Genomic DNA, 25,687 nt, shown 5'->3' with positions numbered 1-25,687 from the left:
TCCTACCACGATCTCCTTTTCACTAGTGAAAAACAAGAAAGATCTTCAGGCGCTAACCAAACAAATCTGAGGGGGCTTGGGGAAAAGGGGCGCGAGGTGGCGCAAGAACAGATGGAAACAGGGTAAGAGAGTTGTTTTCTTAGGGCACTAAGGTTACTCCTCAACTCCAAATGCCAAGATTTAACTGTCAGTCGAGCAAGCTGCTGCCACTATCCACTCCTTAGACAATGCAACCTTCCCTCTACCTCTTCTCCTACTCTCCCACCCATCAACCCCTTCCAAAACAAACACAACACACCCCATCCCATAAACCGCGTTATCCCCTCGGTGCCCACTCGGTGTTATCCAACCTGCTGGATAACAGCTCCACGCACACGTCTTACTCAGACAAAATAGCGACGGCGGCAAGGTGGGGAGGTCCCACCACCTCCCGCCACCCCCGAGCAACCCGCAGAATGACAGCCAGGAGCCCAGAAGTTTGAAGCAGAAAGATTCTGACCCAACCAAAAGGGAAGACGGAATTGCAGAACGGGGATGGGAGTTGGGGAGGGCGATGTGCGTGTCTGTGCAAGGAAAGGTCCATCACATGACAGTAAAAGAGGACCCGAGTCTTCGGGGCGTCCGCGAGGAGAACGGGGGGGTTGCCGTCGCCATGGCAACACCCCCCCCTCCGTCCAGACTTCCAAAGAGGGAGGAAGAACTTCAAATCCCAACCGTCAGCGCTCGAGCGGCTCCTTCTTAAAGGAGTACACACGGCGCCGCCGCCGCCGAGCGCGAGAGGGCAGAGTTGGGCGCCCCCGCCCCTCGGGCGACGCCCCCGCCGCCCCTCGCCCCCAGCCGGCTCACCCGCGGTCCCCGCCCCGCGAGCTCCCGGGGGTCGTTCAGATCCCCGTCCCCGGGAACCCGGTCGCGTCGGCCCGCCCGGACCCCGGCGGCAGAAGGGGGTGTGTGTGCGCCCGGCGGGGGCGCGGACCAGCCCGCCTTCCTCCCGCCGGCTCTGCCCGCCGGCTCCTCTCCGGCCGGGCGCCGACCCACCGGCCCGCTTCCTCCCTCTTGACAGGGTGAACGGCGAGCGGCCAGGGGCGCCGAGGAGTTTCGGGGAGAGCGCAAGCGAGCCGTTTCCTCGGGGGCTCGGCGAGCGGGTCCGAACTAACAGTTCCCGGGAAGCCAAAGAGCTGAGGAGGGGAAAGGAGCGCGGACCGCGCCGGGCGAGGAGCCCCCAGACAAAAGGCGATCGCCGGATCCGCCGCGCCGCCGCCGCTCCCATCTCGCTCCCCCAGTGAACTGACCCGAACGGGAGATTCAACTAAACCCCTCTGCCACAAACTCCTCAGGCTGCGGCAGCCGTCGCCGCGCGGAGCCGGGGCCCCGGCCCGTGTCTCTCTTACCTACACAGTGCATGAGGCGGTGGCGCCAAGAGTCGAGTTCCCGCCGGAATCCTCTCCTCTCCGCCGCGCACCGAGGGCTCCGGCACTGAGCGGCGGCGGCGGCGGCGGCGGCGGCAGCAGCGGCGGCGGCAGCGGCCATTCTCTCTCTTCCCTTGTCCATCTGCGTCCCGCGTCACGCGCCCTCATTTACATACGAGCGGCGCAGGCACGAGGCAGGGGCGCGAGCCCTCGGCGCGAGCCCCGGAGCGCGCGCCCCCCGGAGGGGGGTTGATTGACACGTGTCACACTACCTTCCCTCTGCCCTTCCCTCCCCCTCCCACCGCTCCCTCTGGGAGAGGCGGGGAGGGAGCGTGAGGAGAAGGAAGCAACCTGCCGCTTCCGCTGACCCCGCCTCCCCATCTACTCCCCTCTCTCCCCTCCCCCCGGAGTTTACTCAAGCGAGCCATACCGCTCCCGCCGCCCGCGAAAACCCTGAGCAGGAGCCAGAGGCTCGGAGCCCCGCCAGTAACCGGCGTGCTAATGGAGCGGACTAGCAACGCTTCCTTTCTGTCTTCGCAACGCGAGTCCGGACTCCCGGAGACTTCACTTCCCAGGTCTCCTTGCGCTGGGGTCCCGAAGCGGAGCTTGCCGCCGCGGCGCGGTGCATGCCGGTTCTTGTAGTCCACCAGGGATGGGCACGTTTCCGTACCGTTCGCACACTTCGGCTTGCAGCCTGGCCTTCGGCTTCTCAGCTCTGTGCCGCTTGTGGATTTAGCGCTCAGGACAGTGCGCTGCGCGCGTTGCGGGGTCTGACCCAGCCACCTTAACTTCCTTAGGACCCACGATAGAAAGGCGGTGGAAGCCGCTAGAGTTGTCGGTATCTTGAAGGTTCGGGCTGCGCTTTGTGCTTTAAGTGCTGGAAACTTTTGGGGGTCACTGTGATCTCGTCGCTGCTGGGAAGGAACAAGCCGGTCATTCGGCTGCATCCGAAATAACTGCCAAATGTCCAGAGAGAGAACCCACAGTAACTTCAGTTTCCAGGGCGATGACATCTCGGAAAGAGAGAATATTTGTAAAGATTAGGGAAAATTTGCGGGGCTTTTCACCGGAAATCGTTTACGGGGGGCTTGGATGTGGCTGGATGAAAACTCCAAAAGGGGACACTTTTATGCTCCGCAAAAAGTAAACTCCTGGAGGACAGCGACCCATTGAGTCTTGTGTACCGTGTCGTCTTTCACTTGCCTAACCCTAGTACAGTGCTCGGCACGGGATTTAGCACTTAAATGTTGTGGAATGAATTCTGCGCTGAGCTAGAGAAAATATTTCTTCAGAGAGAGAGAAAGCTTTTGATTAGATATAAACTCCAATGACATTTTTAACTTTTGCACCACAGTGATTGTGCATGCATTTCTGTATACGTGCAGGGGGCCGAACCGAAGCTATGACACACAGTTTGCCGAGAAGTACTGTGGATTACTGGGAATTTATGCACAAGTCTGTGGGAAATATGTTTTAATTCTTCTTGGAAACGTCTGTGAATTCTGAATTCAGTTCCATCCTCCCTGTTTTGTGGCTTATCCTTCCTTATCCACCTCCACCCCCCCTTTTTTTTTTTTTTTTTTTACTTCCTAGGAAAAAGTAGTCCTTGCTCATCGTTACCTCCTCAATACTGAATACGTAGTTTTAAATTTTCAAAAATTAAAAAAAAATGAGGTTTGAAATCTCATAATCATCTTTTTTAGAATGGACACAGTTGGAGAAGCAAGTGAAATCACTAGTGAAGGTGCTTTTGGAGTTATCAGTGGATGGTTTCAGTTGTGGATTCTGCTGGTGTTGTAATTGCTAAGATGATCAGCCTCTGTAGCTTTTCTATCTCAGTACTCTACATTGGTTAGGATGGGCAAGGTTATGGTGCAGTAACAAAGCATCCAAGAGTTTTAGTGGCTTAAAAACAACAAAAAAAGTTATTTCCTGCTCATCTGTATGTTCATCTCTGGTAGAAGGAAGGGAGAGGCTGGGGAGAGCATCACTCCATGAGATTCTCACCAAGCAACCAAATGGCTTAGGGAGGCTCCAACCAATCTCTGGAACTTCCTCACTTACATGATAGGCAAAAGGAAGATGAATGGCAAACAGGTTCTTTCTGAAAGTGATGCAAGTCAATTTCACTCACATTTCATTGACAAAAGCAAATCATATGGGCATGCTATCTTCAAGGGAGCAGGAAAGTGTAATCCTACCATTTGCCCAGAAGAAAAATTTACTGGTGAACAGCACCAGTGATTACTACAATCCATCCTTCTAGTCACCAATATACATATCACTCTCCTTACACTACAATATACATTCATTCCTATCACAAGTGAAACAATCCAAAAGTTCTATTTAGTAATGGCATTAATCTCAAAGTCTAGCATCTCTGGGTGATGCTTGATAGTCCCTGTATTAGAACAGGAGAAAAACTTCTGTTGTTATAAAGATCTGAAAAGACAAAATATCTATCCTCCCTGGTTACACACACACACACACACACACACACACACACACACACACACACACACACACGTGCACTCAACAAACAAACACTGGTGGGACAGGAACAGAACAACCGTGGTAAACATTTCTGTTTAGAAAGGGGAAGAACGGGAGGCATGTGTGAATAGCTTTAGCAAATATTTTACCACAGCTAGCGTGGATTGCCCACTTTCCAGCCTCTAACATCACTTTCCTCGCCACCACCCACTGAGCTTCTAAGTCATAGCTAAATATTTTAGATTTTCTATCATAACTGTACTTCCTTCTGGGTACCAAATTCTATGTTAGTCAGAATGGGCTCGGTTATGCTCCAGTAACAGAAACCCCAAATCTCAGAGGTTTATTAAACCTCTGTATACAAAGATTTATTTCTTACTTAAACTATATGTTCTCCAAAACTCAGTAGTGGGGAGGAGAGGAAGAACTGTTCTATGTCCACTCAGGGACCCACGTTTATGGGGCCCCACCATCTGAAAGTTCTGCAGTCAGCATGACAAGAGAAGGAAGATGTCAAAGCACAGTCCAGCTCTTAAAGACCTGCCAGAAGTGAAATATTTTACTGGGTGAAGCAAATCATATGGCTATGCCTAACTTCAAAGGAGTGATATATCAGATAGCTTTGAGGACATAACAAACCACCTCAGAACTTAAAAGCTTATAACATCAACTATTTATTTAGTTCATGATTCTATGGAATAGCAATTTGTGTTAGGCTCAGCCAGACAGTTCTTCTGGCCTGGCCTGGGCTCACTCAGGTGTTTGTGAATAGCTGCCTGTCAACAAGGCAGCTCTGTTTCTGAGGGTGAGCCGTCAGCTGGGACAACAGAGCAATCAATCCAGGTGTCCCTCATCATCAGGAGGCTAGCCTTGGCTTGTTCACATGGTGGCAGTCACAGGGTTCAAAAAGAGCAAGCCCCAATGCACAAGCGCTTTTTATTTTTTAACATCTTTATTGAAGTATAATTGCTTTACAATGGTGTGTTAGTTTCTGCTGTATAACAAAGTGAATCAACTATACATATACATATATCCCCATATCTCCTCCCTCTTGGGTCTCCCTCCCTCCCACCCTCCCTATCCCACCCCTCTAGGTGGACACAAAGCACCGAGCTGATCTCCCTGTGCTATGGGGCTGCTTCCCACTAGCTAGCTATTTTACATTTGGTAGTGTATATATGTCCATGCCACTCTCTCACTTCGTCCCAGCTTACTCTTCCCCCTCCCTGTGTCCTCAAATCCATTCTCTATGTCTGCGTCTTTATTCCTGTCCTGCCTCTAGGTTCTTCAGAACCTTTTTTTTTTTTTTTAGATTCCATATATATGTGTTGGCATATGGTATTTGTTTTTCTCTTTCTGACTTACTTCACTCTGTATGACAGTCTCTAGGTCCAGCCACCTCACTACAAATAACTCAATTTCGTTTCTTTTTATGGCTGAGTAACATTCCATTGTATATATGTGCCACATCTTCTTTATCCATTCATCTGTCGATGGACACTTAGGTTGCTTCCATGTCCTGGCTATTGTAAATAGAGCGGCAATGAAAGCATTTTTTAAGTTTCGGCTTGGGTTACATTTGCTCCAGGCCCATTGGCTAAAGCAAATCATATGGCCAAGCCCAGTGACAATATGGGGAAATAGATCCTACCTCTTAACAGGAAGAGCTGCAAGACACATTACAAAGGGGTATGGAAAGAGGGAAAGAAATAATTTGTGCCCACTTTTCAATCTACTGCATGAGGAAAGTGCAATGCTACCCTGTTCCCACAAAGCAGGGGAAATAGAAGTATTAACGAACAGAACTAATGAATATCATATCTATAGAATTTCTGGGAGAAGGGGAAGATCATGGCCAGATACAATGAAATACACAAATAGAGTTAACTTTGGAATTCAGCTTGACTTTGAAGAGCAAAGACTTTTCCATGGCAAGTATCACAGAGTATGTTGTAATAATCCAAAAACTCGATGTTCGTGTGAGCTCAGTGAACATAATGATAGAAGTCTGGCTGATTCACCTTTGTATTTTCAGCATCTAGCGCTGTTCCAGGCACTTAGTTGATGCCTAATGTTTATTGATTGATTTGACAAATGTTAGGGATATCTATAAAGACAAGGATAGAGACGGGGTCATATCCAAGATTGTCTCCTACGCTGAAAATCTAGTTACTCACAAAGGAGTTTTAACATAACAACAGATATATGATATGAAAATGTTAATGTTCCTCGGAAAGATGTTTTTGTTCTGTTGTCTATTTCCAATACATATTGTATCATTGGTTTATTGCTGCGTAAAACGCCAGTCTATAACTTAGTAGCTTAAAAGAACAACTATTTGTTATCACTCAAAAGTCTATGGGTCAAATGGGCAGTTCTGCTCAGTTGGTGAGGCTCTGCTGGTTTTGACTGGGATTTCTAATGCTGGAAGCTGCTTGATCTAGGATGGCCTCACTCTGGACTGGAGTTTGGCTCCCTGTTTGCTAGGTAAAAGGAATGACTGAGCCATGCATCTCATTATCCAATGACTAGCTAGAGCTTATTTATTTAGTGACAGCATATAAAGCATATAAAGAGGGTAAGCACTAATGTGTAAGTGCTTTTCAAGTCTTTGCTTGCATTTTTCTGCTTGCTACTCTCCCATTAAACAAAGCCAATCATACGATCAAGCCCAAAATCTGAGAGGGAGAATACTAACTAACGGCATGGATACAGAAAGGTATCACCAAATTAGGGTCATTACTTCAATCAAACCACCATAAATATCCATCCAAGTTCACTATTATCCACTAAAGCTTATAAGCACCTCTATAGAGTATCAAGTATACATATAAGCGGCTGGGAAAATTACATTTCTTGATTTATGAGATCATTTGGCAGTCAATTCCCAATCTGGGGTACATTTTAGGAGAATATGATATAAACATACAAATAAATTGGAGTAGTTTGAAATACACATGTTTCCATAGTAAAGAAATATAAAATCACAGAAGTACATGACAAGAGATATTTTTTGAGATACTAACCAAAAATGAAAGGTATTTTTTTACTTTGCAACAAAAATAAACAACCCAGTATACTAATAAGATTGTAAAATACCTATTCAATTATGAATTATCAACATGTAACATAAAAATAATATACATTTTATAATTTAATAAAATATAAACATTTTTGTATGAATTAGATATTTGGAAGTATAAGGCATAGCCATTAGATGCCTTAATTAACTATAAGTCATATTTCTGAGAAGCCATTTTTTGAGTAAACTTTATTAGCTGCTTTAAAAATATCACACTTTACTACATTTCCTTTAGTTCTGAGCTATAATGCACTGCATTGATCAGAGATATAAAAATCAAAGACAAATTTGATCAACCAATTATTAGGACATGGAACATAGCCCCTTCCAGAAAATTTCTAATCAGCCACATAATCATATTATGCTAAATTTTATGCAAACATGTTAGATTCATCCATGTTTATGAGCCAAAGATTTTTCAACACTTTTTTTTCTTGTGGGAGTTTGGACTCTAAGGACACCGTTACCTCAGATATACATGCTGATGCATTTAATTTCAATACTCTAGTTAAATAATTAGTTAAATAGATGAGCGATTTTGTCTTCTTGATACATTTCCAAATATTATCAACATATTTTTTGTACATTTTATAGGGAACAATGATAAGATTTCAAAGGAGGGAATAAAAATTGAAGAAGCAGAATTATAATGATAATGCACTTCATTTCTTCTACTGTAATGTCTATTTCCTATTCCCAGGCTGTCCTTAGTGTACATAAAAATGGACATGATAGTTGATTCAATATGGTCACTCATCTCAGGGGCATATCTCAGATTTTTGTTCTCCATGTTCTTTGTTTAGTTCAACCATTGGATATTTTTAAATACATTTTAAAAAATTACTATTACACCCTGTAACCTCTTCATATTAAATATCTTATAGTTGGATACAATTTTCCCTGTATTAGGAAGACTCAGGCCCTAAACTGTCAGGATAACCAATACTGAAATTAGGGTGAGCATGTTTTCTTTTCTTTTCTTTTCTTTTTTTCTTACAAAATCATACACCTTTGAGCTTGGCGTCTGAATTGAATAAATTTACCATCTATTTTCTCTTACATCCAGGCAGATGTTAATAGGATCTGATCTATCACTACTCTTTTTGTGTGCACTTGAAATTACTTCTGCAGCCTAACTCATTATTATCACTTTCATTTTCAGCCTTTTAATAAAATTTCAATGTATTATATGCTTAATGATGGCAATTTGATCCAATTTAATCCAATTGCATAGTTCAGTATCAAAGTCAAATAAAAATGTCATCTACAGCACCCAGTCTATTACAGTTTAGGAAGAGTACGTGTTGTCTAGGTCAATCCCCTACTTTTTCAGATAGGGATACTGAGGCCCAGACAGAATAAGCAATTTATGTAGGTTACACAGCTTACAAGCAGTAGTGCCCAAACTAAAGATCAGATTTCCTGATTCCTAATATTGAATTTTTTTTGCTATAATAATAGCCATGATTTGTTGAGCATGTACATATGTTATTAATTCATTTAACCTTTCCCATAACCTTATGCAATAAGTACTGTTATTAATATCCACATATCACAGAGAAGGAATTATGAATTGGACCAGAGAAGTTAGCTTGTCCAACTTCACTCAGCTAGTTAGTGATAGAACTGGAATTTGAATCTGCCTTTCCAAATTTAATGACCGCTTTACACTGGGAAGCAGAAAAGAAGTTAATAATGTTGCCTTGTTAAAAGTCAGAAATTGAGGAACCTGGACTTTATATGATTTTCATGAGGGGCTCCTCATTATTTGAGTGAAGATAGTGACACAAACACAAAAGTGCGGTCCCCCAGTATTTAATATATCATTCAGCCAAACTGGGGTTTTTGCCGCCCACTTTCTCATATTTCCATGCTGTCTACTGTCATGGAGCTCATCTAATACTCCTTTCTGTGCTCTTAAAGCATGTTTTTTATACTTTTTCTCATGGGTTTTTATCATATTCTTCCATATATTACAGTTATTTGTGGATGTATCTTTTTATTCCCCTCTATCACCTTGTTGATTGTGAAGTCAAGGCCTGGGTATTCATCATTTCTTTATACCTGTATTCTACACTTTGTTGATACCAAAGAGGCTTTTGTTAAGTTGAAATAAAAGGGTAACAAATTGGGATTTTTAAAAGAAAGCATGAAAGATATAGGACTTCTTTCACCCCCACCAACATTCTCAAGACCTACACATAAATCCAAACTTATTTTTCACCCCTGATGTCAAGACAGTGACAAAAGGAGGTGGCATGTTTGCATTTTACACAGGTTATATTTCAAACCCAGAAATAATCATTTGGCCTTTCAGTGTGTTGAAATTCATCATACAAAATAAACCACAATGTCTTGTATGAATAAAGCAAATCACTTTACCTACTAAAATGTCTTAGGGAGCAGAAATACGAACAATTTGTGAATTTGAAAAATCTTTTCCATGCTGTTGACAATAGCTAGGATTGAGTCCTCAGTTTCAAATATAGAAAATATTTATGTATTTTGATATAAAAATAGTACAAAATACTAATATTTCATGGTAAACAGGCCCAGCAATAAAGCTCTGAAGTAAAATCCAGTGGACTGAAGAAGTTTATCTTAAAATATTACCATAAAGAAGGTTTATTTAACCAGTGAAATATGGTAGTAGTGCATATTAATATCCACCTAGAGAATAGATGTGAAATAAAGATAGAAAAGAAAGAAGCAATTAAATTATACTGTGATTTACCCTTATAAAGAAGAGATATGAATTAAAATATGAAGTTGATAAAACTTTAGTACCTTTTAACTTAGTAGTCAATATGTCAAAATTATACATTTGATGATTTAAATTATACTAAGATTTAAGTTATAATTAATAATCACTTATGCAACAGTAGAAGGTAAAAAATAGTCTAATATGATTCTATTGTAGACTTTCAAATTTAATAGGTAAAATCACCTGATCTTATTAATATACACTAAAGTTATTAAGCTCTAAACCAGAAACTTGAAAGAAAAAGAAATCTAAATATAAAATTCAGAAACTCTTTTGAATACCATTGGTCTCCCCCAGTCTCTGTTTCTCCATTGTTCTCAGGAAATAGGAGAATCGCAAGACAGAAGGTAGAAGTGAGAAGGTGGCTAAAAAGCCTGGGAATTGGTTGAAAGAGTGTGTAAGGGGTGCTGAGAATCACCTCCTCCTCTAGACTCCTTCTTGACCATGTATGTGCAGCCAGGCCTTTTTATCCCAACTCCTAGAAGAGATTGGACATTCACTCTTTGGAGAAATCGGACCAGAGAGATTATGGATGTGAGGTCGCCAAGTTTAGTAGAGGGAGGGGCTAAAGTTGCAGACTGAACACAGATTATTAAGTAAAAGTTTGCTAAGTTTCCCCCCAACTTGCTCCTAGAATACCCATAACCAGAATTACACCTTTTAGCAGGAAATTGGAGCTCTTTCTCAAGAGAAACTCAAAAGTCTCACAGAAAAGACTTATAGATGCTGACGTTTGAATATCTTCGTAATGAAAAGCTTGCCTTCTGCTTGATCACACTTCAGTAAAGCCCATCAGTCATAAGGCTCACCCATTTACACAGAGCATCCAAAAAATGTTTAAGGGTTTCACTCATAAATGTGCATTGGCAGCTAAGAGTCCTTAGACATTTGAGGTGAAAATCCAAAAGACAGAGACCAAAACAAGCAGATAAAAGGAATTCAAAACAAAACAGAGACAATGCAGGGAATATAAGAAAGCTTCCAAGTAATTATAATTAGCATCCTCAAAGAGATAAGAGAAGATATTGCATTATTAAAACAAGAATTACTTTGAAACAAGATGCTCTGGGAACAGAGAACAACAAGGAATCAAGAAAGAGCTCTTGGAAATTAAAAATATTTCAGATGAAATTAAGACAAAATTCCATAGAGTGTTGAGAGGTGAAGATGGAAAATTTCTTAAAGGTAGCATCAAAAAACCAAAAAGATGTAGAGACAGACAGTAGAAGATGTGAAAATTTCAAGATCAGTCTGGGAAGTCCAACATCTGACCAACCTGAGTTCCAGAAAGAGCCTACTGAGACAAACTGAGAGGAGGGTATTATCAAAGAAATAATAAAAGTTCCCAGAACTGAGGGAAATGAGCCTCTAGATTAAATGGCTTCACTCCAAGACCAATAATTATGAAATTTCACGATCTCAGGAATAATGAGACAATTCTAAAAACTTCTAGAGAGAAAATGTAGACCATGTACAATGAATAAGGAATCGGAATAGTATCACACTTCTCAGCAAATGACAATGGACAACATCTTCAAAATTGTAACTACAAATTATCTCCAATCTAGAATTCTAAAATCTGTCAAACGATCAGTCAGTTATGTGAATAGGGTAGATATTTATGGCTTGCAAGTTCTCAAAGCATTTACTTCCCATGTATTCCTTTTCAGGATGCTACTGGGGGATATGATTTCTTATAATTAAGGAGATAAGTAATCACAGAAACAGGGAATCCAACATAAAAAAGAGGTCAAAGGAATTCTTAAGGTGAGGAAGGACAGTTATAAATGAGAGCTGGCAGAAGACCCCAAAAGCAAGTCCAAATGCAGGATGGACTTGTTTTTGGATGTAGGATGATGGAGAAATCCAAGAAAGAATTTCCTGGGACAAAATGGAGCAGAAATTGTATAACTGGTTTGACTTGTGGAAAAATGAAAATTGGAAGGATGTTGGGGAGAGCAAAAAGAACTAGTATTAGGCACATAAGTAACTTAGAAAATGAAAGATCCTCAATGTATGTGACTTTGAATTTTTATCTTTGCTTCTCCAGTGTCTATGATAGTGCCTGGCATGGAAGAGGATCTCAGTGAGTGCTTACTGTATGGATAAGTGGATATGGATAAGCTATGGATAAGATGGATGGATGAATGAATGAATGGATGAATTAATAATGTAATAATAATAATAATAAAATAATAATGACTTTGTGCCTTCCGCCACCTAACAGTTCCTTGAACATAGACAAACCTCTGTGAATGTTTATTGAATTTTGTGAATACATATTGTTTATTTAATCATTTGTTAATCCCTTTAGTCAGATTTCTTAGTTTTGAAAAACAAATTAAACTTAAATTTGTTTGATTAAAGTAGGCTATTTTTTAAGATTCTGAAAAATTCCTGGTGATACCTTTAGTCACAGAATGAATCCAGGTACTCAAAAATAAACTGTTTCTCTCCATCTTTTACCATTGCTTTCTTCTTTGTTGTTTCCGTTCTTAGGTCATATCTCCCAATGAGCTTGGCCAAGGTAACCACTAGTAGTTACAGCTTAATCCCCCAGATTAACAACACCTCTTTTTTATTAGTTACTCCAAAATACACAGCCTATTTAAAGTTGACCAACTTTTATTGACTTCTTGAGCCAATTATTGTGGCCAGGGGAATAGAATGTTCTGATTAGTTAGGCCTGGGTCCCATGACCAACTCTAGAACCATGGGTCAGCCTCATCCAAACCACATGGACTCAAAATCAGGGAGAGAGAGTTCCTCAAAGGTCACTATTACCAGAAAAAGGGAATGTAGATATCCAGACAGGCAAAACCAAATAGCTACTTTATTGAAAAAAATTCACCTACTTTACCCTGACCTCTATTAGAGAGATGAATATTCCTCCAAATAAGCCTTTCAAAACAGAAAATAGCATTTGAGATTGCTTGTTAAATATGACTTTGTATCTCTTTATATCTCATCTCTGACCTTTCTAACTTCTTGGCATGTGAATTGTAGACCAGCTCTGTTCAATAGAAACATAATGTGAGACATAAATGTAAGCCACGTGTACAATTTAAAATTTTCTAGTGGCCATATTTAAAAAGTAAAAGTCATTTAAAAAATATATTTTATTTAATCCAATACATCTAAAACATTACCACTTCAACATATAATCAATATAAAAGTTTTAATGAGATATTTTACATTCTTTTTTCTGTACTGTTTGAAATTCTATGTGTATTTTACACTTGCAGCACATTTCAATTCAGATTAGCCACATGTGGATGAAGGCTACCATATTGGACAAAGCATTTCTGAACTGTGAAAGCTTTTATATTCTATCAAGTAAAGTCTTTATTCTTTCCCTCCGCCAACCAACTGCCTCTCTTAAAAACCATCTCTTTCCATTCTAATCATCTTTCTCCCTCCAATCAAATAGTACAATGCATCAAATTGGACAATGTTAATGAGGTCACAGTCTTATGATTTTGAAAAGGGAATAAAAAGAAGTGTTCACATATTTTCTACTTTTCAGGAATGAGAACTAAAATAAAATGGCAAATCACCCTGGTGCTTTCATTCAGCATGAGTTAAAGCAATGTGAAACAGATGATCACATCTTGATGACAATTACGGTACTACTTGGCAGGAAGAAGTGAAGAAGAAATTTGGCCTGGTACTATTAAATAGCTGCCCAGATAAGTTCTACAAGGAATAGAAAGAGTGAGAAGAATCAAATTACCCACATGCAGCTAATGAAACAGTTGCATCATGTTGGGGGAATCTCAATTGCTAAGATAGAATGTCTGTTAGCACACCTTTATTCCTCAGAGAAGTCTGATTTGCACATACTCACTTTTGAGGATAAATCTTCAGATGTGCATTTTTGTATGTTTAAAAAGCAGGCTCTTTTTTCTACTATGAATCCCTTGATCCAAGGGTTTATTTTGGCACCTTGAGGATTATGTAAAACTTATTGCCGAAGCAGCATTTTCTTTTAAAGTGTCGGTTTCCAAGCACTCTCTGAGAAAGATAAAAAAGAAAAGAAAATAAAAAGCCCTCCAAAATGTCAACTACTTTGGGATGGATTTTACATGATTTTCTCAGTTCAAACAAAACTGTAGTATATATAAAAAATGTGACAGAATTTTATTTTGCAAATTTAGTATGATTAGAATTTACATGCAGTTATAAAATACTGTTCCTTTTTCACAGAAATATCTTAAACAACTTGCATTTGTATACACTGGGTGATTTAATTTAAAAATATCAACACTTAAGATATATACCTTATCATAAAATATATCTTTTAGTCAGAAATCAATACCCCACACATAAAAATTCAATAAACATTTTGGGCATTTAATGTTTTTCAAGTGCAACACTAGGCTCTGGGCTTCAAGGATAAGTCACAGAATTTGCTCTTGTGATCATGACATATATCTATAGTGTTTGTTGCACACTATTTGTAGACCTTCCTTTTAGAAATCAGATCTTAATTTTCCCCTGAAGACCATTCCCTCTCCTATCCTCAGTTTATCTGCATCTTATGGAATTGACACTACTCCTGACTGCAGACTTGAGCAGGTGAGTCAGGACTGGCCAATCAGCACATTGTATTCCCCTGTATAGTGATTGGCTCAAGGATAGACACATTACCTAGTCAGAGCCAATGAGACACAGTGAACTTTGGGAGAGACCTTTGCTCTTTTCCACTAAATGTGCTACAACCATTTTGCAACTAAGTACATGGTGTTTGAGAATGAAGCCACCACCAAGGAACAGAGCTCACAAAAGGAGAGAGGAAAACCAAGTCCTGTAATGAGCTCTGTATAAAGCCAATAATCTTTGACAAAAAGATATTATAAGCCTAAAGGCAGCTACAGTATGATGAAAGGGGAAACAGTTCGTTTTGAGAGGACATAAAATGACAATAATAGTGATCAGAGAAAAGACTAGGAAGGCAAGGGACAGATCACGGAAGATCACATCCTCCAGGTTAAGGACCATCACACAGAGAATGGCAGGATCACTGACATTTTAAACAGGGGAGTAACATGGTCATATTTATTTTGTAAAAATCATTTAAAAAGTGCTTTATTTAAGCAAGCACTTAATGAATTTGAACAAAAGCTGCAGTAAGAAGTAGATTATGTGGGGACACATTTTAACAAGTATTAGATTGTGAACTCATGGAAGACAAAGTCATTTGCATCATATCAAGTTCAATCTCTGATCTATTGTATTGAATCTATGAAATTACTGATATTTGAGTGTGTCTGACCTATAAAAAAAAAGCAATTACATATGGTTCAATCCAATAGAAGTATATTATATTCTTATATGATAATGGCCAGAAAAGAGCATTTCTAGATTTTTTTTCTCCCATACAGTTGATTTCCTTGATTTAGAATCAGCTTTTTTTAGGAAATGTTTTTATTTGAGACAGAACCCTCTAGAGGCATTGCAGGATGGGTTGGAGGGTAAGAGAGGCAAGGCAAACATTAAAAAGACTTTACCATAGTCCATTCAAGAGTTAATAAGGTTTGGAAACAGGGCAGTGGTAGGGTGAAGGCAAAGAAGAAATGAAATGTTTATTTATTTATTTATTGAAGCTAAATATTTTTGGAATCAAACTAATACGTACACGTGATTTAAGAATAAACTAGTTTTTAATGAAAAAAACGAGTCCACCCTGCCCTTCCTCAATTCCAGTCCAGTTCTCCACAACTAACTACTTTCAACTTTTTAACTGTTTATGTTAATAGTTATTCTTGTGGTCAGTCAGGACCTCCATATTCAATTGTACCCTGTACAACTTGCACAACTGTACATGGCAGCCCTGAAATAGCTCCATATCTCTAAATAGTATGTGTTTACCACTAGTTCTTGACTTCAATTTTTGACATTGTAAAACTATTTTCCCTTCTTCCTACCTTTCAATATAGTTATATCACTATTTGAATACATGTTTTTAAACACATGGGTGCTTGTTATAGGCTGAAAGATGTTCTTCGAAAATTCATACGTTGAAGCCCTAACCCACACAACTTCAGACGGTGACAGCATTTGGAGACAGGGGCCTGAAAGAGGTGATTAAGTTAAAATGAGCCCATGAGGTCAGACCCTAATTCAATCTGACCGGTGTGCTTATAAGAAGAGGAAATTTGGACACAAAGAGGCACCAGGAATGTGTGCACAGAGAAAAGATCATGTGAGGACACAGTGAGAGGGCAGCTATCCTCAAGGCAAGGAGAGAGGGCTCAGAATGAGATCAACTCTGCCGACACCTTGATCGTAGACTTCCAGCTTCCAGAAATATAAGAAAACAAATCTGTTGTGTAAGCCACCCAGTCTGTAGTATTTTGCTAGGGCAGCCCTAGCAAACTAATACAGTGATTAAAATTTTTAAAAATCTAATATACTTTTATTCATCAACCGTAGCCAATGTATTTGATTCTCCATTCCTCCAGATAAAGGTTTTTAGCACCCTTACCTTTCCATTTGTTCTTTCTTTCCCTTTAAGTTTTCAGTTTTCATCATCTACATTTTGCATCGTTTGATAACATTTACTGTCTACTCTGCAACCGTATTTAAATGTATGCTTTATCTATAGGTTGATCCTAAAAATTGGTCATCAGTAAATGTTGTCTACATGTTATGACTATGTTCACTGAATAGTCAAGCAGTTATTTTTATTTTCCGAAGTGCTTTTCTCTCTCTCTCCCTCAATTTGATGAGCCTGTGGGTTTTCTGGGTTCGGGTAGGCTTAGCTCCAAGTTGCAGGTTGGGTTCATGTGCACGTGCCTCATTCTGGGATCCGTGGCTACTTGGGGCATGCTCTTTTCATGAAGATGACAGATGGGCACAAGGGCAAGCAAGACAACATGAAACATTTAAAGCCTCTCCTTATATCACATTGGCTAACATTCCATTGGTCAAATCGAGTCACACAGTCAAGTCCAAAGTCAATGGAGGAGATGGTATATTCTGCACAAAATGAACCATAGCAAGATTGTGGGAAAGGGAAGGATGAATTGTTAGCCAATCATACAATCTACCACAGGTACCAATGGCTATCGAAAACCACTATACTTTTCCCTAAATTATTTTCTTAATTCCTTTAGAGAGGAAACCTACTTTTTTTGTTTTCTCAAGCAAATACCTGACTTTTGTTAAAGATTACCTACATTTAAGAAAAAAGCCCATGTGATAGAATAATAAAGCAATAGTATCTAGTAGTGCCTTATATGAAGCAAGCACTCAGTAAATATTTGAATGAATAGGTAAATGAATGAGTGAATAAAAAGAAACTAGTTTTTTAAAAGGGAACACTCAGATCAGAAAGTTTTAAAAATATTTATCTTCTTTTCCTTCCAGATAATTGAGACAGTTTCAGGGTTATACATGAAAATGTACCTTATCTGTCCTGTATTCTTCGTTCTCCTGTTAACTGAAGTTGTTCAGTGAATTTTTTTTTTTTCAGTGAATATATTTAATTTTCATCCTTAAAATACATACAAGGCTAATTTAAAATTGTTTGCTGCATTAAAAATATCTACCAGATTAAAAGTTAAAAAAAAAAAAATCTACCATGAAGGATAATTTACTTGAAAAATTTAGGATTTCATAGTATAGCTGCTTTAGAATTTAAATGGAAAATATTTCATATTGGTAAGTTTCTAAAAACAAATTTTTATCAACTATCTCACTTTAAAAGAAAAAGGACTGTCCTGAAATGTATGAAAAAATTCAACCACAGAGGTGACTTTTTCCAGTCTTTGTGGGACTACATCTAGCTTCAATTTAAGCCTAGATTTGCAAACTTTCTTAAATTAGAAAGTATTTTCACAATGATTTTCTTTTCTAAACAGTTTTAAAATAATTATTATTAAGTAGTAAATTTTGCTTAAAATAATTTATTTAATTAAGCTCTTTGGCAAGGATTAAAAATAAAAAAACCATTTGGGCCAGCACCATGGATTCCATTCATGAAATGAGGCCAACTGAACAGCTGCTTTGGTAACCTTGGTTTGATTTCTTTCTGAAAATGGTGAATTTGGTAATTTAGTAACCTCTGTAATGTTAATGGAATGCAAGCTTGTACTGGGAGTAGCATATCTATTCTAAAGGGCACGGTTTGGCTCTACCATCCTTTTTATTTATTTAAAAACTTTGCTCTGTCTGCAGACACAAGACTATTATTGGAGACTATTAATGAGATCTATATTCACATCTTGGTCTGAATATACCTCATTGTCCCCTTGGCCATTAATATCTTTGTATTTCAACCAGTTATTTTTCCTCTCAGAGTGCATATGATAGAGATGTAGAAGATCATACAGACAGGTGAAGGAAGTTTCTGTTGTCATGGAATGTTTCAGGTTTAGGAAGCTTCTATTCCTGAGAGTTTAGATCTCAGGAATAAGCTTACTATTCATAGCTTGCCAAAACTCGTTTGTGACAGCTATTAGTATCTAATCTCTGGATTTATTTTGAAAAGGTAGGTCTATGGAGTAGGCAGCAAGGGAACTTTGCATGAAGTCAAATTTCTAAGCTTAAAAAAATTATTCCACATCTGTGATTTTTTTTGTACAAGCTCAGGTGCCAAATCAGCTATCACTGGTTGTGTAGAGACGACCTCCTTAAATTCGCTACAGCTTCTGCCTCAGACTAATAGACTTCCATCTAGCGAGGGATAAAAAAGGATGAAATGGGGAAAAGTACCTGCTATGTTGACAGTAGGCAGGGTATTTATTTTGTGTGTGTGTGGGTGGGGGGTGGGGGGTCCTGTGTTTAATCAGCCTCACCTGACAAAGTGAAAAGATACTAGGGATGTATATTGGTTTCCTAGGGCTGTTGTAAAAAACACCACAAACTGGGTGGCTCGAAACAATGTAAATGTATTATCACACAGTTCCGGAGGCCAGGAGTCAGAAATCAAGGTGCAGACAGGGCCGTTGTGAAACCTGTAGGAGAATTTTCCCTTGCCTCTTCCTAGCTTCTGGTGGTTTGTTGGAAATCTTTGGAGATTCTTGCTTGCAGCTACATCACTCCAATCTCTGCCTTTATTGTCACATGGTGTTCTCCCTGTGTGTCTCTGTCTTCACATGGCTGCCTTATAAGGACACCAGTCATTTTGGATTACGGGCCCACTCTACTGCAGTATGACTTCACTTTAACTTAACTATTTACATCTGCAATGACCCTAGTCCCAAATATGGTCACATTCTGAAGTAACTGAGGGTAAGGACTTCAGCATATTTTTTTTGTGGGGAACACAAATCAACCCATAGCAGAATATAAAACAGAGAGAGAACTCAAGCTCCGAAGTAAGTCTAGTCAGAAAAGGACCTCTGTTAGCCTGTAATGGAGACTGTGTGAATTAGGAGAGATGGTCCCTCTGGGTGGACACAGTCACCATGCCAGGGCTCACAGCTGGAGAGAGAGCACAAGCTGGATTTCAGCCCCCTTTATCCCCTCAGCATAGTGTCTTTATGCAGTGCACAAACAACCCAAACTAACAGTGGTCCTGAGACTGGAAGTAGATGATGATAACGTGTGGGCAGTAATAATGTTGGCAAGAACAAGTTGATGAAAATGGAGTATTTTGATGGAGATGGAGCAGAGTAGGGAGGGTGGAGGGCATTCATTGTCTCATCTCACCAGTATTTACTGAGTATCTACTACATACTAGGTGCCCTGATGGTGCCTGATATACAGCACAGAACAGAATGGAGTAGTCCTCTTCTCTGTCCTTAAGAATTTACATTATCTGTCTAGTGTAGACAAATAATGAATAAGTGGAGAGCAAGCACATTATTGTAAATCATGAAAGTGTTCTGAAAGAAATAAAGAGGGTATAATGAGAAAAGAAAATAGGGGAATAGATAACTTTTTTTGGATGGAGTGATCAGGAAACACCACCTTAAAGTGATATTTAAATATAGACCTAATGGTTAAGACTTAGGGGTGACATTGGTTAAAGCTGGATCTAATATATACTACCAAATGTAAATAGATATCTAGTGGGAAGCAGCCACATAGTACAGGGAGATCAGCTCGGTGCTTTGTGACCACCTAGAGGGTTGGGGTAGGGAGGGTGGGAGAGAGATGCAAGAGGGAGGAGATATGGGGATATATGTATATGTATAGCTTATTCACTTTGTTATACAGCAGAAACTAACACACCATTGTAAAGCAATTATACTCCAATAAAGATGGTAAAAAAAAAAAAACCTGGATCTAGTGGGGTGGGACATAAAAGATACCTAACCTAAAAATTCTTTGGCTCATTGATTTAGATCTTTGTATCTTTTTCAATTTAGCTTTTTAATATTACTTTTCTTTTCTATAATTAATAGAATTCATTATTTTGTTGAGAGTTTTTAGTACTCTCCCATTGGAAATAATTTCATAAATACAATACAATTTAATTTTTTCAGGTCAAAATTTGCAGTAATTGTGAAACATACATATTATTATCCAAGAATTTTATTTCCTCAGAGAACTGGAGCCATCCAGGTTTCCTATGAGGGCCATTGATTCTCTCAGAACTCGGATCAGTTGCCAAAATCTCTGGAAGCAAAACTGAAGATGGATTTGTGCTTGAAATGTTCAAACAAAGTTCCCCACATCTTGGGCATCCAGACCGGTCTCAGTCATTCTAGGTAGGATATTGGGTACCAAAATAGTTAAAATGAAATTTGCATTTTCTGATCACCACTTCCTTCCAGTTCTGTATCATTACATTTGAGGTTCAAGATGCAACAAGGAAAATAGACTTCTTTTAAAATAGGCAGGGTGAACTAGCTACAAGCTTTTCATATTCAGATGTTTTTTCTGTGCTCAAATACTACTTGCAAAAAAATTGGATTTGAAGTATCAGTGATACAAAAATAAGGAATAAACTTTGGTTGTTTATGGCCAAAGGGAATTCCATGGCTGAGAAACGCATACGGTACTCTAGGTGGGTCCTTCCCACTATGTAGACTTCACTTGGTGTCACTTCCCCAGACCCCTGGGAATCACTGAGTACTCTGTCATCCCAATCACTCTCCTGTTTTCTTTTCTTCATAGCACTTATCAATATCTAAAGTCACTACATTATTTATTTGTTTATTGTCTGATTTCATATAGTAAAACTCCAGCTAGACCTTGTCTTCTTCACAGCTGTATCCATAGCACTTAGAACATAGCACACAGTAAATGCTCAATAAATATTTGAGAATGATTGTAAGAATGAATGAAATTCAGGAATAGAGAAACATTCTTACTGACAAGAGCACTAAAAACTTATTTACTCAAAGGTGGTCAAATGTTTTTAACATTAAATGATTCTTCTACAAAAGCTATTTTATCATGTAAGTCACTTATATTTAACTAATTCATTAAAAATATTGTTGGGTACAGATTCACACGACTAAACCATTAAGGAGACCATCACTCTATTTCTCTTGAGTTCAAACTATAATTTATAGGTTGTTTATTCATGAGTGTAGAAATTCCTTCTAACATTCAGTTGGCATTCCTTTGTAGTATGTATCACATTGCTTTGCACATTGCACATAATAAGAATAGTAATAGTAAAAATAAGAATAGCTAATATTTATTGAGCACTTACTGCATGACACTGTTTTTTTTTTTTTTTTTTAACATCTTTATTGAAGTATAATTGCCTTACAATGGTGTGTTAGCTTCTGCTTTATAACAAAGTGAATCAGTTATACATATACAATATGTTCCCATTTCTCTTCCCTCTTGCATCTCCCTCCCTCCCACCCTCCCCATCCCATCCCTCTAGGTGGTCACAAAGCACCGAGCTGATCTCCCTGTGCTATGCGGCTGCTTCCCACTAGTTATCTATTTTACATTTGGTAGTGTATATATGTCCATGACACTCTCTTACCCTGTCACATCTCACCCCACCCCCTCCCCATATCCTCAAGTCCATTCTCTAGTAGGTCTGTGTCTCTATTCCCGTCTTGCCACTAGGTTCTTCATGGCCTTTTTTTTTTTTTTTTTTCCCCTTAGATTCCGTATATATGTGTTAGCATACTGTATTTGTTTTTCTCTTTCTGACTTACTTCACTCTGTATGACAGACTCTAACTCCATCCACCTCATTACAAATACCTCCATTTCATTTCTTTTTATGGCTGAGTAATATTCCATTGTATATATGTGCCACATCTTCTTTATCCATTCATCTGTCGATGGACATTTAGATTGCTTCCATGTCCTGGCTATTGTAAATAGAGCTGCAATGAACATTTTGGTACATGACTCTTTTTGACCTATGGTTTTCTCAGGGTATATGCCCAGTAGTGGGATTGCTGGGTCGTATGGTAGTTCTATTTGTAGTTTTTTAAGGAACCTCCATACTGTTCTCCATAGTGGCTGTATCAATTTACATTCCCACCAACAGTGCAAGAGTGTTCCCTTTCCTCCACACCCTCTCCAGCATTTATTGTTTCTAGATTTTTTGATGATGGCCATTCTGACCGGTGTGAGATGATATCTCATTGTAGTTTTGATTTGCATTTCTCTAATGATTAATGATGTTGAGCATTCTTTCATGTGTCTGTAGGCCATCTGTATATCTTCTTTGGAGAAATGTCTATTTAGGTCTTCGGCCCATTTTTGGATTGGGTTGTTCGTTTTTTTGTTATTGAGCTGCATGAGCTGCTTGTAAATCTTGGAGATTAATCCTTTGTCAGTTGCTTCATTTGCAAATATTTTCTCCCATTCTGATGGTTGTCTTTTGGTCTTGTTTATGGTTTCCTTTGCTGTGCAAAAGCTTTTAAGTTTCATTAGGTCCCATTTGTTTATTTGTGTTCTTATTTCCATTTCTCTGGGAGCTGGGTCAAAAAGAATCTTGCTGTGATGTATGTCATAGAGTGTTCTGCCTATGTTTTCCTCTAAGAGTTTGATAGTGTCTGCCCTTACACTTAGGTCTTTAATCCATTTTGAGTTTATTTTTGTGCATGGTGTCAGGGAGTGTTCTATTTTCATACTTTTACATGTACCTGTCCAATTTTCCCAGCACCACTTATTGAAGAGGCTGTCTTTTCTCCACTGTATATGCTTGCCTCCTTTATCAAAAATAAGGTGCCCATATGTGTGTGGGTTTATCTCTGGGCTTTCTATCCTGTTCCATTGATCTATATTTCTGTTTTTGTGCCAGTACCAAACTGTCTTGATTACTGAAGCTTTGTAATATAGTCTGAAGTCAGGGAGCCTGATTCCCCCAGCTCCATTTTTCGTTCTCAAGATTGCTTTGGCTATTCGGGGTCTTTTGTGTTTCCATACAAATTGTGAAATTTTTTGTTCTAGTTCTGTGAAAAATGCCAGTGGTAGTTTGATAGGGATTGCATTGAATCTGTAGATTGCTTTGGGTAGTAGAGTCATTTTCACAATGTTGATTCTTCCAATCCAGGAACATGGTATATCTCTCCATCTATTTGTATCATCTTTAATTTCTTTCATCAGTGTCTTATAATTTTCTGCATACAGGTCTTTTGTCTCCTTAGGTAGGTTTATTCCTAGATATTTTATTCTTTTTGTTGCAATGGTAAATGGGAGTGTTTTCTTAATTTCACTTTCAGATTTTTCGTCATTAGTGTATAGAAATGCAAGAGATTTCTGTGCATTAATTTTGTATCCTGCTACTTTACCAAATTCATTGATTAGCTCTAGGAGTTTTCTGGTAGCATCTTTAGGATTCTCTATGTATAGTATCATGTCATCTGCAAATAGTGACAGCTTTACTTCTTCTTTTCCGATTTGGATTCCTTTTATTTCTTTGTCTTCTCTGATTGCTGTGGCTAACACTTCCAAAACTATGTTGAATAATAGTGGTGAGAGTGGGCAACCTTGTCTTGTTCCTGATCTTAGTGGAAATGGTTTCAGTTTTTCACCATTGAGGACAATGTTGGCTGTGGGTTTGTCATATATGGCCTTTATTATGTTGAGGAAAGTTCCCTCTATGCCTACTTTCTGCAGGGCTTTTATCATAAATGGGTGTTGAATTTTGTCGAAAGCTTTCTCTGCATCTATTGAGATGATCATATGGTTTTTCTCCTTCAGTTTGTTTATATGATGTATCACACTGATTGATTTGCGTATATTGAAGAATCCTTGCATTCCTGGGATAAACCCCACTTGATCATGGTGTATGATCCTTTTAATGTGCTGTTGGATTCTGTTTGCTAGTATTTTGTTGAGGATTTTTGCATCTATGTTCATCAGTGATATTGGCCTGTAGTTTTCTTTCTTTGTGACATCTTTGTCTGGTTTTGGTATCAGGGTGATGGTGGCCTCGTAGAATGAGTTTGGGAGTGTTCCTCCCTCTGCAATATTTTGGAAGAGTTTGAGAAGGATAGGTGTTAGCTCTTCTCTAAATGTTTGATAGAATTCACCTGTGAAGCCATCTGGTCCTGGGCTTTTGTTTGTTGGAAGGTTTTTAATCACAGTTTCAATTTCAGTGCTTGTGATTGGTCTGTTCATATTTTCTATTTCTTCCTGGTTCAGTCTCGGCAGTTTGTGCATTTCTAAGAATCTGTCCATTTCTTCCAGGTTGTCCATTTTATTGGCATAGAGTTGCTTGTAGTAATCTCTCATGATCTTTTGTATTTCTGCAGTGTCAGTGGTTACTTCTCCTTTTTCATTTCTAATTCTATTGATCTGAGTCTTCTCCCTTTTTCTCTTGATGAGTCTGGCTAATGGTTTATCAATTTTGTTTATCTTCTCAAAGAACCAGCTCTTAGTTTCATTGATTTTTGCTATTGTTTCCTTCATTTCTTTTTCATTTATTTCTGACCTGATCTTTATAATTTCTTTCCTTCTGCTGGCTTTGGGGTTTTTTTGTTCTTCTTTCTCTAATTGCTTTAGGTGCAAGGTTAGGTTGTTTATTCGAGATGTTTCCTGTTTCTTGAGGTAGGCTTGTATTGCTATAAACTTCCCTCTTAGCACTGCTTTTGCTGCGTCCCATAGGTTTTGGGTCATCGTATCTCCATTGTCATTTGTTTCTAGGTATTTTTTGATTTCCCCTTTGATTTCTTCAGTGATCACTTCGTTATTAAGTAATGTATTGTGTAGCCTCCATGTGTTTGTATTTTTTACAGGTCTTTTCCTGTAATTGATATCTAGTCTCATAGCGTTGTGGTCGGAAAAGATACTTGATACGATTTCAATTTTCTTAAATTTACCAAGGCTTGATTTGTGACCCAAGATATGATCTATCCTGGAGAATGTTCCATGAGCACTTGAGAAAAATGTGTATTCTGTTGTTTTTGGATGGAATGTCCTATAAATATCAATTAAGTCCATCTTGTTTAATGTATCATTTAAAGCTTGTGTTTCCTTATTTATTTTCATTTTGGATGATCTGTCCATTGGTGAGAGTGGGGTGTTAAAGTCCCCTACTATGATTGTGTTGCTGTCGATTTCCCCTTTTATGGCTGTTAGTATTTGCCTTATGTATTGAGGTGCTCCTATGTTGGGTGCATAAATATTTACAATTGTTATACCTTCCTCTTGTATCGATCCCTTGATCATTATATAGTGTCCTTCTTTGTCTCTTGTAATAGTCTTTATTTTAAAGTCTATTTTGTCTGATATGAGAATTGCTACTCCAGCTTTCTTTTGATTTCCATTTGCATGGAATATCTTTTTCCATCCCCTCACTTTCAGTCTATATGTGTCTCTAGGTCTGAAGTGGGTCTCCTGTAGACAGCATATATATGGGTCTTGTTTTTGTATCCATTCAGCCAGCCTGTGTCTTTTGGTGGGAGCATTTAATCCATTTACATTCAAGGTAATTATCGATATGTATGTTCCTATTCCCATTTTCTTAAATGTTTTGGGTTTGTTATTGTAGGTGTTTTCCTTCTCTTGTGTTTCTTGCCTAGAGAAGTTCCTTTAGCATTTGTTGTAAAGCTGGTTTGGTGGT

At 38.9% G+C, this 25,687-nt stretch overlaps 1 protein-coding gene and 1 long non-coding RNA gene across 22 annotated transcripts in view; one reads left to right on the top strand and one right to left on the bottom strand.

The window, feature by feature from the left end:
• LCORL (ligand dependent nuclear receptor corepressor like) overlaps positions 1-18,506 on the bottom strand; it is a 196,543-nt gene extending 178,037 nt beyond the window's left edge. For 5 of the 21 annotated variants that reach the window (XM_082462599.1, XM_082462609.1, XM_082462603.1 and 2 more), the window contains exon 1: positions 1,389-18,506. In XM_082462599.1, the coding sequence (XP_082318725.1) occupies positions 1,389-1,548 (160 nt within the window). In that variant the 5' untranslated portion in view covers positions 1,549-18,506. The remainder of the gene's footprint in view (positions 1-1,388) is intronic. The other 16 variants (XM_082462615.1, XM_082462617.1, XM_082462618.1 and 13 more) reach the window with 9 other exon arrangements.
• LOC309661227 overlaps positions 1-25,687 on the top strand; it is a 993,791-nt gene that overhangs the window by 48,506 nt on the left and 919,598 nt on the right. The gene's annotated exons all lie outside the window — the stretch shown is intronic.

This window comes from Balaenoptera physalus (genome assembly GCF_965194825.1).
Source record: "Balaenoptera physalus genome assembly, chromosome: 5".
Classification (NCBI taxonomy): Eukaryota; Metazoa; Chordata; class Mammalia; order Artiodactyla; family Balaenopteridae; genus Balaenoptera; species Balaenoptera physalus.
The sequence above is the reverse complement of the archived record's forward strand: the minus strand, read 5'-3'. Positions and strand labels throughout refer to the sequence as shown.